Below are 14,148 nucleotides of genomic sequence, written 5' to 3'. Positions count from 1 at the left end.
TACACTGCAATACTCAGGACACAACCAAGAATTATCTGTCATGGCCAAAATACCCATAGTGGCAGAGTTACTAAGTGCTGAATTAGACTAAGAACTTCAAAGTCTTTTGAGTCTATAATCCACCATGTCTGGGGATTATCCCTTTCCTGTGTGTATCCACTTTGAATTTTAGAACTTTGGAAAGAAGTACATTCTTTGGATGATAGATGAGGCTAGAGAACTGAGTGAGACAAAAAATAATTGTACGAATAAAATCGTATCGACAAATAAGAAGAGGAAAAAGCTGAAGTAATGGGAATATTGTGTGTGATGTATCTTAACTGTGCCTTGCAACTTCTTCATAACGTGCCTACTCCCAACAGTCTAACATCAAAAATGAGAAAACTGACATATCGCCTTTTTGAATGTTTCCATTAATCTGGCATAAAGCTTGTAATTCCTTGCTGACTCTGCCAGTTTTGTTGGGAATATTCAGAATCCAAGATGAGTGAGGGGGCTTATGTAAATGGCTCAGAAGACAAGCAGTATTTCCTGAGATGGGTGAGAAGCAGAGCACCTCTCCTTTTCCTATCTGTGGTACTAACTTTATGTGCCTAAGGACAGGATCATAGCTCATTCACTTAACTAAGGATATCTTGGGACATTTCTTCAAATCTGTAAAATGAGGGAAACTGTTATATATCACACCTGTTGTTGTTGATGTGCCAGCAACTAATGCAGGATCTTGTTCATGTTAAGCAAGCACTCTACCCCTGAGCAAATCCCCAACCCCACAACCTACTTCAAAATTACAAAGTTATTATTGCATCTGAAAATAAAGTAATGGAAAATATAGTAGGCAAATAAATACTAGAGGAAGAATATATGTAGGCCCTGCCTGATGGAACATGCCTAAAATCCCCGTGACTCCAGAGGCTGAGGCAGGAGAACTGACAAGTTTAATGCCATCCTGGGCAATTTAGCAAGAAGCTGTCTCAAAATTAAAAAGAAAAAAGGAAAGAAGGGAGGGAGGGAGGGAGAGAAGGCTGGGAATGTAACTCAGTGACAAACTCCTCTGGGTTCAAACTCCTAGTATGTACGTACACACACACACACACACACACACACACAAATAATGACAAAAAGCCGGTGCAGGGTACAGACCAAGAGATTCTCAGTGAGAATCTGTAAGCTTTAATGCATAAATTGGAAAACAAGAAAGGTCAAAAATAAGCTAAGTGTAATCAAGAACATAGACGAATAAAAGAGAAAGCAGAAATAAGGAATGAATGAAAACAAAAAGTAATGAGATAGAAAATCAACAGTAGATTTGAATTTATCAAAGTTAAAAATAAAAGTTGATTTTTGGAAAAAAAAATTTGATACTCTAGTTTTAATCAGTCAGGAGACATAAAAATAGAAAGACACAAGAAAATAGGAAATATAGGCTGATTTTTTTAAAAATTAGATAAAATAGAGCATTTCCAGAAAAAAAAATAATTGGCAAACTTAAGAAGGGGAAGAAATTTTGATTCCTAGAAGCAGCTGAAAAGGTGGTCGATGTTTTCCTCTGAGAGCCACACCTACCTAGATGATGTAATGAGTCCAGCTCCAACAAACTCTCCAAAGAGCTAATGATTTCCATAGAATACAAAAGATTCCAGAATGTGGGGCTAGGGATATAGCTCAGTTGGTAGGGTGCTTACCTCGCATGCATAAGCCCTGGGTTCAATCCTCAGCACCACCAAAAAAAAACAACAAAACAAAAGAAAACAAACAAACAACAACAACAACAACAAAAAAAAAAACAGGATTCCAGAACATGAGGAAAGAGGAATTCCCAACTCAGTCTAGGAAGCTAGGATACTATGAGGACAGAGGGGAACAATGTTGCTTGTACACAGCAGCTTGCTCTGGGCCAGACCCACGGGTGAGCATCAATAAAGAATCCAAATAAAATACCAGACACTCAAAATCAATAGTGCTTTGAAAATAATAGTGTAGTTCAGGAAATGAATCGTTGCAATAGTGGCACAACATTGTGAATGGACTTATACCACTGAATTGTGCGCCTAAAATATAGTAAACTATATCTTTTACCACAATAGAGAAAATAACATTTCAGGTGTTGGGAAGCAATTCTCCAAAAATCTCCTTTCTGCACATCTTTTCTCCAACTTAAAAATCCCAGAGAGGATTATCACCATCAGGAAAGGGCTACAAGTAGAGATCAGCTAGTGGGACAAACTCCTTGTCATCTGTCCCTAGTGAGTAAGCCAGGAGTTGACATGAGTGCCTCTATACTCTGATTTTACAACTTTCATGATATAGTTGAGGTGCTGTTGGTGGGCAAATCAGAAGCCTTAGCTTTGGAGACTAGACAGGGTGTTCTTATCCTTCTACTAGAGAAACTGGCTGGAGACTCCAGGGACATTAGGAGGCCTGTTTGCTAAGTGTCATTTATTTGTCCTGTTGGGCAGATTTATAATGCACCAAGGAGACAGACCATCAAAAAGGAAGCTCTGCTCACTATTGGACTTTTTGGTACTGAAGACAGAATGTGCCTCACTTGGGCATTCTGTTTGGTCTTTTATATCAGCTAACCCACGAATCAGCATTCTTTGAGTGGGGCCAAACCAATAGCACTGAATACTCTCTTTGTCCCTTGGATCCTACACTGCAGTTTGGCAACATGTCATATGGTTTGCCTGAGTCAAGAAATTGCAGCAGCTGGCAATCTAACCTGATGCCATTATCTGTCATCCCTGTGTGCTATGAAAAGAGACTCTCATGGGCACGGCTGCTCCTGAATCAATTGCTCTACCTAATGCTACCAGTGCAAGCTCCCAAACATGGACTCCACCTTGCACAGGTACAAACACACAGATGGGCACTACCTTTTTTCAGTTTGTCTGGTACCAACTCATCTGCTTTTCCTGACTTTCGAGCAGCCTTGCAAGGCCATGTAAGGCTATCAGGGCTATCAGTGGCACGGCCCATTTGATGATCCAGACAATGTAAATGATGGTCCAAATCGAATTTAACAACAAAACTGAAACTGGAGGACTTTGTGACCCTATGTGTTAGACATTTATATGTGAGAGAGCCACCAACTGTCTTGTCCAATGTGGGTGAGGGTTGCTTTCTTGCTCATTTATCACCTCCTGCCCTTGGTGTTGACACCAGAGATTAGCAGGTTAGCCTAAACTGTATGTCATACAAGTCAACAATTAGCTTCAGACCACATCCTGGATTTCCAAATAACACCCACCTCTACTCCCCATGATAGTCGATTGTGTTTGGGATCCTGGGAGGTGTGATTTCAGCTGCTACTAACCTTTCTGTTGCTGACTAACTTCTTCTTGCTGCTTGGGTTTCTTGCTGTTTGGGTTTTGTTGTTGATTGAAATTAGCTTTAATCAGTATTGAATGAGATAAATTGAACAGGTTTTGGTCCTAGCCTATGTTGGCCAGATTAAGCAGGGTAGCTAACGGAGTGGGATACTTAGATGAAGATGCAAGTTTGGCTACAGTCTGCCCAGGTCATTTCTCAGCATTGTGTTTTCAGTGAGCAACCTTATGGCTTGAGGCACTATCCACTGGGGCAAAGAGCAGGCTTACTTATTGCCTGCAATGAAAGAGGTGGATCCACTAAGCTCAGTGTTTCTGGCGGCAACCTCAGCGTACTTAGCATTCATCTGTGCCTCTCTCCACTGCCTCATAGGGTTTAGTGGTCAAAAGGCACCAATGCAAACATTGCTGCTTATGCTACTTGCTGTGCCATGCGTAATAAAGGCTTTTATATCTGACCCTGCCGTTTCCTGGTTTCTGCCAGCATTCATAAAACATTGATATGCTAACTCAATAGCTTATGAGTAAAATAAAATCAAACCCTAGGCCCATTCTCTTGCAATTTCTTTACCATATATCGTTCTAGTTGAAGTCTACAGTATTTCTTGTTCTGAATTTCAGCATTTTAAATTTTATCAAAACGTATGCATTTCATCTGTTGTATTAGCATATTATCATTCTTCATATTTTTTTTTTGAATTCTTGGTATCTGATGCATGGGTGTCTCCCTCCTCCTTTTGTTTTGAATTTTGTTTTTTCTTGATGAGCCTTGTTTCAAAAAGTTTATTCATCTTTTTAAAGAATCAATTCTTAGTTGTGCTCATCTTGATTGGTGGTAATTGTGCCTTATCTTTTTTTTTTTTTTTTTTGGTCCTTTACTGATTTCATTATGTATTAGTGGGCAGCAGGGGGTGCTGTGCTCTTTTCTAACCTTTTGAGTTAAATGCTGCTTATTTGTTAAGTTTTTATTTCTTGGCTAACAAATGTAAGTCATATGTTTTCCTCCCATTAGGCCATTTCTGTGCTTCACAATTTTGATTCTTCTGCTTTCATCATCATTCAATTAACATTTCTAAATTATTGCATGTCCCTTATGAATTCCATTTTTACCCAAGAGCGATTAAGAAAGAAGTTTCCAAACACATCAAAGTTTTACATTTTAAAAGTTTACACATTGTGGTCAGAAAAATAACTAGTTAACAGTTTTAATCCTTTTTAATCTAAGGCTTCCTTTGTGGTCTAATGATTTACTATTATTACTACTTTTTGGAGTGCTAGGAATTGAGCTCAGAGCATCATGCATGACAGGCAGAAGCTCTGCCCCGAACCAAACTCCCAAACTTATAGCCTATTTTTTTTTTTTTTGAGATAGGATCTCACTATGTTGGTTCAGGTTGGCCTTGAACCTGTGATCCTCTACCTGAGCCTCCCAAGTGGCTGGGTCTGAAGGCATATGAACCTGGCTGTATGTTCTGTTTTTTAGATATAAGAGATATGCTTGGGGGAAAAATTAGTTTATTTGGTGTAGAGTTTTATATGTGTATATATGCAAGTAAAGCCATATCCTTATGATAGTGACAACTTGTCCAATTCTTATTTTTACCAGTATATAACACCTTTTAGTCCCCCTTTTTCCCCCTAAAATTCTATCTTGTCAGAATAATGAAAGATTGGTATGTGAGCTTTCCCTTTGTTCCCCCATTTGCCTAGTGAATCTTTTATTTTCAAAATTCCTTAGCCTTGTATTTCAAGTTTCTCTCTTGTAGTTGACATTATTTTTAAAATCCAATCTAAGCCAGGTATGTTGGTGCACACCTGTAATCCCAGCAACTCGGGAGGCTGAGGCAGAAGGATCACAAATTTGAAGCCAGCCTCAGCAACTTAGTGAGCCCCTGTGTCAAAAAGTAAAAAAAAAAAAAAATCCAATTTGATTCTTTCAATTGGCAAGTTTTACCCCCATTTATATAGTTACTTTTATATAAGGATTTATTTTTGCCCTTGTTTCATGTTTTCCATTTATCATACTTTCAATTTCCTTTATTTTTTTTCTGCTTTCCACTGCAGAGATTGTTTTCTTCTGCTGGTTTGAAAAATCTCTTTAAAATTGTCTAAAAGTGACTTCATTACTAGTGAATGGGCAGCCTATTTAACTTCTCTTGCCTGTGTGTTTACCTTTAAAATTAGGAGACTAAAGATAATATGCTTATTGTGGGAATATGCATGAAACTCTCAGAATAGTGCCTAGAAGAACAAAGCTGTGTGTGTTTACTGTTATATCATTATGATGATCACTCTTAGGACCCATATAATGTTATTGCTGGCTGTCGATTTCTGAAACATCAGGATCTACAGTCTCCCAAGAAGACAGTGTTTTACTTTATACGACTTTGCTCTTTCCTTCCCAGTATCAAGTATCTAGGTTTTTCGTCTGAATTATTATGAATATACTTTCTCCACTTCTTTTCTGGTCACAAATAGATGGAAATAGTCAGAGGGTAGATATAGTTCATAGTGCAATAGGAAGAAAGGAAATTGTATGGATACAGATACATTTTAATGGATTTGGAGAGTTTCCATTTTCTCCATTGGGCGGGAAAGGTAAAAGAAAAAAGAAAATCCAAAAGCTGAGAGGAGGGAGATTTAAAGGTCTGAATAAAGAGGTATGATATACTTGGGGAGAAATTAAGTGTGGATTGATTAGAAAAATGTCTAAGAATTGACAGAGTGCTGAGTCCTTGATTTTAAGGGCCAGGAACTTGAAAAGACCTGAATGGTCATGTTTTTCCAGTTCCATCCACCAGCTTAGGTATAGACGCAGAGCAGCTAGAGGAATTCAGTATAAACAAGATTCAAGTTTTCACTCCAGAGGGACAAGAAAATTTAGGGTATATACAAGGACAATGATGTTTATACAAAATAAAAAAGGGAGGGTGATGGAATCCGTTTTGTAGAGATCTAGTAATATCATACATGTTTGGGAAAGGTGTAACAGAGTGATGTAGATAAAGGGGTGAGTAGGATGCTAGCAATTGAGGGTTTGTTTTTGAGAAAAGGTCTGTTTCCCAGGCTGGCCTTCTAAGTAGCTGGTACTATAGGCACACACTACCACACCTGGGTATAAATTGAGACTTTGAAGGTAATAAACAAGATCAAGAGCAGTGTTCTTCAAAACTACAGGTTGGTCCATTCATGGGTCATGAAATCAATTTGGTGGGTCAATTTCTTAAAGCAGCACTGTTAACCATGGCACTGTTACAATCTAGAGAATCTAAAGCAATATGGAGATTCCTTTGAAAACTAGAAATGGAACCACCACATGACCCATCTACCTCACTCTTTGGTATATATACAAAGGATCTAAAATCAGTATGCAATAGGCATGCAGCCACATCAATGTTTATAGCAGCACAATTCAAACAGCCAAGCTATGGAACCAACCTAGGTGCCTGTCAATAGATGAATAGATTTAAGAAACTGGTGTAGATACACAACGGAATATTACTTGGCTATAAAAAAGAATTACAACAATTGCCAATAAATGGATGGAAATAGAGGCCATTAAACTAAGTGAAATAAACCAGACCTAGAAAGTCAAAGGCAGAATGTTTTCTCTGATATCTAGAAACTAGTCCAAAATAAGGGAAGAAAAAGAAAAGTATGTGTGAAGGGGGGGACTTCCTTATCAAAACAGAAGATCAATGGAGTAGAGGAAGGGGATTGAAGAGAGGGCGAAGGAACACAGTAAGAGAAGAAGAGTGGAAGAATCTGACCTAACTTTTCCTATGTACATATATGACTATACAGCACAGTATATCTCACCTTCATGTATATCCACAAGGCACTAATTAAGATAGAGAGCAGGTACCATAGTCTAAGGGTAATTAATGTTCTTAACAAAAGCATTTGCAAGTAGAAAAAATTTACATCTATTCACAATACATGCACATTTGTTTATGCAATTTGTTGACAGATTATTAACAGAAATTTTGACTTCATTTCTTCTATTTTGAACTAACTGGATAATAAATGAAAGTCCTTAAAAGGAAAAAAAGCTGCCTGGCACCTAGTTCAGGGATATCATAATATGATGAAATTTGATTTGAATAAATTTTATTTAATTTTAGATTTAAGAACATTGCTAATATGTTTTTAAAATATTTATAAGAACAAGAAAAATAAATCGACTGGAATGTTTATTGGTAAATCTGTCAAGCTCCATAATTTAAAATTATTTAAAATACCTGTAAAATGTCAGAACATTCAGTATTTTAAGATAAAACAAATTTTTAAAATAAATTGTAGGATCATGGTTATGAAAACAATTTTATGGCAAGCTATACAATTTTAAATTATAGAAAACTAAAAATGAAATATCTAACAAAATATGTCATGCTACTGCTTTGGGGGAAAGGTGGGGACAATGTTTTTCATTTTATTTACATATATTTATTAAAAGATTTTCCATGACATTGAAAATAGTCCCACTTCCCTTGTATTTTGCTATAATACATGGATGCAAAGGAGATAGGCTACATAAAATTACAAAGATTGTGTGAAAGTAGGCCACCTTATGCCCGAAAAACACTGAAATACTGCAAAGGGCACACGCTGAACACACACAGCACACAGGTTACAGAAAAAGCGTACTGCCAACCTCCAGTACACACGTGAACTCCACTTCATTAAACCAGCAAGGAAACAAAATACATCATAAGTAAATGATTTTTCACTTTCCTTTCATTAGTTTTTATGTTCTTTTTCAATCATAATGAAATCTGCTAGAACAGGATTTTATTCAGATGTGTACAGTTTAAACACGATTCATTTTTGTATCTGACATTCTATTTTGTATTTTTTTATTAACATATGCATATACCTAAATTCCTTTAAATTACAACCTTGAAAATGAATTGTAAAAGCTGTTTCAATTTCTATGCCAAAGGGTCGTGTTTATATACTATTCTGGAAGACTGGTAAGCAACATCAAGATTAGAAACAAAAATTAATATCATTGAATACATATTGAAGTTTAACAAAATATTTTACTGTACTTACTTTTATATTCTGAAATTTTAGGCAAACATACCAAGGAATTTTATACACTGGAAAAAAGTTCCAAATTTCTGTTCTATTGTTTTACAAAATTCTGAATATAGCTTTTAGCTTGATTTTGATAGAATCTACATTATATGAAGAGCCCATGTGACAATCAAAATAATTCAATATTGTATATAATATACAAATTTATACTTCCCATCACAATTCTTCTGGTTAGCAATAATTAATGACACATGGTAATTATTTTATCAAAACCTCTGGTATTAAGACTAGACTTGAATATATTCCCCTTGATGACAGCAAATCTGTGAATAATTAATTTTACATTCAGAAGGATAAAGCTTGACAGCACAGAATCAAAATAATTCTTTGTGAGTAGATTAAGGTATTGGTTATAAACAGGCATGAAAACTAAAAACACTTTAAAAATAAGTACTGTAAAATATTTACACACATATATCATGGCTCATTTAGAAATAGATTATTAAAGCATAATGTGAACAATACATTATATTAATTCACAGTACAAACACATTTGTAATTTAGGAATAATAAAAATATACATATCACATCAGTTAAGCACTATTAATACATATTTTGTTTTGTCATACATATGAAAATATACAGAGTTCTTTTCAACCAAACTTTTTACATAAATATTCAGTGATTTAAATAAAAGTTGCCAGAGGTAGAATTTGTGTCAATGCTCATGATTTTCAGGAACAAGTACTTCAAATATTTCATTACTGTTGTGTTCTTTTAAATATCCATAAAGAAACTCATGGAAAATCATTATTCTGAAAAGAGTAGGAGAGAAGGTGGGTTAAGAGATATATAATAAACAAGTTTATTCAATATATCCATAAAAAACTGAAATTCAATTATGTTTTAAAAATATAGTCTCCATATAAAACCTTATGCCCCAAATCCAGATTATATATAAAGTACTGTTCTACTTCTTCAAATTAAAAAGTGCTATTCTATACTTTAAAATAGTGATTTTGATTTCCTTATTCATCTTTTCTGAATTTTACATTTTCTCAGCATATGTGACAGTGTGATATAAGAAGAAACACATATTTGGTCTCTATCCCTGCTTTTTGGCAGATGGCTCCTTAAAATCTCCAGAGCAATAGTAGCATAGTGTCTTCTCTATGGTAATGAGATGACTGTAGCTGAGGGGCTCCTAAATAGCTTCTGAATAGGGGCCAGTCACCAGGAAGACCAAGGCATGATCTGGGAAGGAAAAAGCATTGAAGGTTGAGTTGATCTAATCATTCACAGCTATGTAATGAAGACTCCATAAAAACACAAATGGACTAGGTTGGGAAGCTTCCAGAAGCTGAACACCTGGAGGTGTCTGGAGTTGATCCTGGAAAGGTCATAGAAATTCTACATCCCTCCTACAAGGTACCTTGTCCTTCCACCTGCCTGTATCCTTTGTAATAGGTAAATGTAAGTAAAGTGTGTCCCCAGAGTTCTGTGAGCCATCTAGCAAATTAACTGAATTTAGGGAGAAGGCTGTAGGAAAGTGGACTTACAGTAGGTAGGTCGGAAGCTCAGGTTACAACCTAGGGTTTACAACTGGTATCGAAAGTGGGAGAAAGGAATCTTGTGGGACCGAACCTCTTCCCAATGGGATCTGACACTATTTCCAGGTAAAAAGAGTAAGAAGGAAATGACAAGACACCCAGTTAGTGTACAACAGAGAACGTGGTGTCAAAAGTGTTACGCTGAGAGTGTATAAAAGTAGGAAAAATATTTCAGTTTTTTTCTATCTCAAATATCATATACCAGTGGCTGGGGCTGGGGCTCAGTGGTAGAGTGCTTGCTTAGCATGTGTGAGACACTGGGTTCGATTCTCAGCACTGGATATAAATAAATAAAATAAAAGTCCATTGACAAATAAGAAATACTTTTTAAAAATCATGTATCAGGGCTGGGGATGTGGCTCAAGTGGTAGTGTGCTCGCCTGGCATGCGCGGGGCGCTGGGTCCGAACCTCAGCACCACATACAAATAAAGATGTTGAATCCACTGAAAACTAAAAAATAAATATTAAAAAATTCTCAAAAAAAATCATGTATCAGATACAACAGTCAAAAAACTTAAGAAAATTAGATTGTATATTTTAATTACTTAAGAGAAACAATAGTCTAAAAAATCATTTCATGGCCGAGCAATTCTGAGTGCACATGGGGGAATTCTTTAAAATTAGTTTTGGTGACAATATTTAGAAAATGTGAATAAGAATGGATTACTAGTCAAAAATCTCATTAAGATACTTTGAAAATCAATTGTGAATTATTACCAAATTTAAAACTATGAATTTGTTAACGGTTGTGAAAGTTTTCTAATCCACATGCAATAGGACAGTTAAAAGGAAAAAAAATAACAAGTATTAGTGAGACTGTGGAGAAAGGAAACCTTTGTACAGTGATCATGGGAACATAAAATAGTGCAGCAATGTGGGAAACAGTTTGGCAGCTCCTAGGAGGTTAAACAGAATTATTGTGTAAACCAGCAATTCTACTCTTGGGTATACGCCAAAGAATTTGAAAATGAAGAAAAACAGACACTAGCACACCAATGTGCACAGCAGCATTATTTAGAATAGCCATAATGTAGAAACACTGATTAAAAGGTAAAAATAAAATGTGGTATCCTGTAAGATGGATGAACCTTGAAAACATCCTAAGCAGAATAAGCCAGGCATAAAGGAAAATGTTGTATTATTTCAGTTATATAAAAATTTACAATAGGTAGATTCATAGAGATAGCAAAGTATGTTAGAAGTTACCAGGGGCTGAGAAAGTAAAGATGTAAAAAAGTAAAGAGTTACTGCTTAATGAGTACGGAAATTTCTAAAAGGTTTTAGAAATGGTGATAGCCAAATAGCATTGTGAAGGTAATTAATGCCAATGAGTTATATACTTTAAAAAGTTAAAATGGATGGGGCTGGGGATGTGGCTCAAGTGGTAGTGCGCTTGCCTAGCATGCATGAGGCACTAGGTTCGATTCTCAGCACCACATAAAAATAAAATAAAGATATTGTGTCCACCTAAAACTAAAAAATAAATATAAAAAAAGTTAAAATGGGAAAATTCATGTTATGTTTTATAGCCATTTAAAAAAAAAGTTTTCTAATTGATCTCAGCTTGAGGGATTGCAAGATTCCACCATGTTCTCTATCAGTAGTTCTGAAAGTCTGTGGATTCCTGAGATTTCCCAAGATTCTTTTAGGGGGTCTACGAGGGCAGGCCTTGTAGAGGAATTATTTGCCTTTTCATGATTATGTCCTCACAGGTTATGAGTGAGTTCCCAGAGGTGACATGATGTGAAAGGCTAGGGTGTAAATTTAGACCTAAGTTCTATCACAACTACTCAATGCTGCTGCTGGAGAGAAGTATTCTCAGTTTGTAAACCATGGCTATGCATTAATAAAGCTTAATTTACAAAAGCAGGCAGTGGGATGGATTTGGGCTGCAGACTCTAGGTTGCCAGCTTCTAATCAAAATTATAACTGTCAATCAAGCATGAGAAAACATCTATCACACTGTACAATGCTTTATAGTAAGAAGGTGAACTGTCACCTAACCACATTCAAAGTAACACAGCAACTTAGAAGTTGTGGGAACACAGAACTCAGAATGAGTGAGAGGAAAATAAATGTTTTAACCAAATAAACATAAAGGCAATCAATCAGGAATTACTTAAACCTAGGCCCTACAAACACAGGGGTGTCAGCATGTTATGTTAAAGCACAGCACATAACTAAGTTCATAATAAGGATTCTGAGTCCTCAAGCAAATATCAATTATCTTCTACATATAGTACTTCTATTAAAAGGAATCAAACAAACACATCAACTTAAAAAAAGAGTGATGTAACTATTTTTGTCAATGAGTCTGCATTATTCACAGTCACTACTTGTCAAACTCTGGATCTGACTCATGCTTCTTTCCCATTCATTCCAATTTCCAATGAATTAGCATATCCCTTTGACCCTCAGTCAAATGTATCCTAACTTGTCTTTACAACTACTTTGGAAAATAGTTTTGCCATAACTACTAAAGTTTGAGCATATGCATATTCAGTGAGCCAACAATTTTACCGTAAGAGGTATACCCAGAGCACTTCGTAACAGTCCCACTGGGAACTATACCATTGTCAGAATGAATAAATGAACTGTGGCAAGTTCACAGAAGGGTATTTCATTCTGCAGCAACAAGACTGAATGATTTACAAGTTCACATAACTGGATGGACAAATCTCACAAATATGTTGTTGAGGAGAAGAAGCCAGAAATCTATGTTTTCATTTATAAATTGTCCAAAACAGGCAAAAAGAATATATGTGACAGTGAAGACACTTTTAGAGCAGAGCTAGTGCCTATAAGACAGTACAAGAGGTAATATTTTGTTTGTTGATCTGAGTTAGGTAGGCTCAGTTTGAAAATTCACTGAGCTGTACAGATATGGTGTCTTGTTCTAAGTATGTTACAATTCACTTTAAAAATTCTACCCTAGCTTTCAATGTTATAATACTGATTCTAAACTGCTTACACTAATCTTTTTCAAACCTCTTACATATCTCCTTACCTCTAGTTTCTATCCTTTCCAATATGGCTCAAACATGGCTGTGACGTTAATCCACTAAAAACAATTCTTACATCTTTTTTAAAAAAAATATTTATTTTTTTAGTTGTAGTTCGACACAATACTTTTATTTCACTTACTTATTTTTATGTGGTGCTGAGGATCGAACCCAGGGCCTCATGCATGCTAGGTAAGCACTCTACCTTTAAGTTACAACCCCAGCCCTAATTCTTATATCTTATCCCATTTTTGGTACCCATTTTATAGACAGAAGGACCTTTAATGGCTCCCCTGACTTACAGAATAAAGTCTACAATCTCTAGTCTTCACATTCAATATACTTTGTATACTCTGACTCTACTTTCCAAACTTTCCTCCTCCCTCATTATCTCTCCACAACCAGACATTCCAGCCAAGTTGAATATACCATGCCACATACAATTATGTGCCTTTGCCTACATTTCTACCAGTTACTGTTAGCATCTTGAATGTTGTACTTTATCAAATACCTTCCTATAATGCCTCATTATCTTGCATTTTTGCTGCTTTGTTTATCTCTATTTTTTGCTGTGGTAGGGATTAAACATAGGGCCTTGTGCATGCAAGGTAAGTAATCTACCACTGAGCTATATGACATAAAATAAAATGCATGTGCCATGAATGTTCGGTTTAATGAGTGCAATTGTAGATACTGATAGAACCACCCCCACCAAAATAGACTATTTCCCATTATTCCAGGAAGCTCTCCTGAACACCTTTCCAGGCAATCTCCCCTCCCGTGACAAAGAAAACTACCTGAATTTTTACAACCAAGATAAGTTTTGCCTGACCTTGGTTTAGATACCTACTTTTCTAATAACTATACACTTATATGTTCAGGAGACTGTAAAGGAGACTTCAGAGTAGAACTAAGGGGTGGTGTAGGAAGACCATGTCGACGCATCTCTTGGACTGCTCGTTCTCTGTGGGAAAAGATCAAATAAGACAGATTATTTTCAAGCACTATGAAAACTCAAAAAGTGGCACATGCAAACATCAGATGCTTTTGGTGTTTTTAATTAATTGATGCTTTCTTCTTTTTTTTGTGGTAGTGGAGAATGAATCCAGGAAGCTAGGCAATCCATATTTGAATCCACATGCTAGGCAAATGCTCTATCACTTTGC

The 14,148-nt window shown here is 36.1% G+C and overlaps 1 protein-coding gene across 2 annotated transcripts in view; it reads right to left on the bottom strand.

Moving 5' to 3' along the window:
• Positions 1–8,959: 8,959 nt before the first annotated feature.
• Positions 8,960–14,148, bottom strand: part of Cep135 (centrosomal protein 135) — a 72,366-nt gene continuing 67,177 nt past the window's right edge. For both annotated transcript variants that reach the window (XM_076864124.2, XM_076864123.2), the window contains exons 25-26: positions 13,833–13,946; positions 8,960–9,184 (exon numbers count right to left, since the gene is read on the bottom strand). In XM_076864124.2, the coding sequence (XP_076720239.2) occupies positions 13,844–13,946 (103 nt within the window). In that variant the 3' untranslated portion in view covers positions 8,960–9,184; positions 13,833–13,843. The remainder of the gene's footprint in view (positions 9,185–13,832; positions 13,947–14,148) is intronic.

This window comes from Callospermophilus lateralis, chromosome 8, assembly GCF_048772815.1.
Source record: "Callospermophilus lateralis isolate mCalLat2 chromosome 8, mCalLat2.hap1, whole genome shotgun sequence".
Classification (NCBI taxonomy): Eukaryota; Metazoa; Chordata; class Mammalia; order Rodentia; family Sciuridae; genus Callospermophilus; species Callospermophilus lateralis.
The sequence above is the reverse complement of the archived record's forward strand: the minus strand, read 5'-3'. Positions and strand labels throughout refer to the sequence as shown.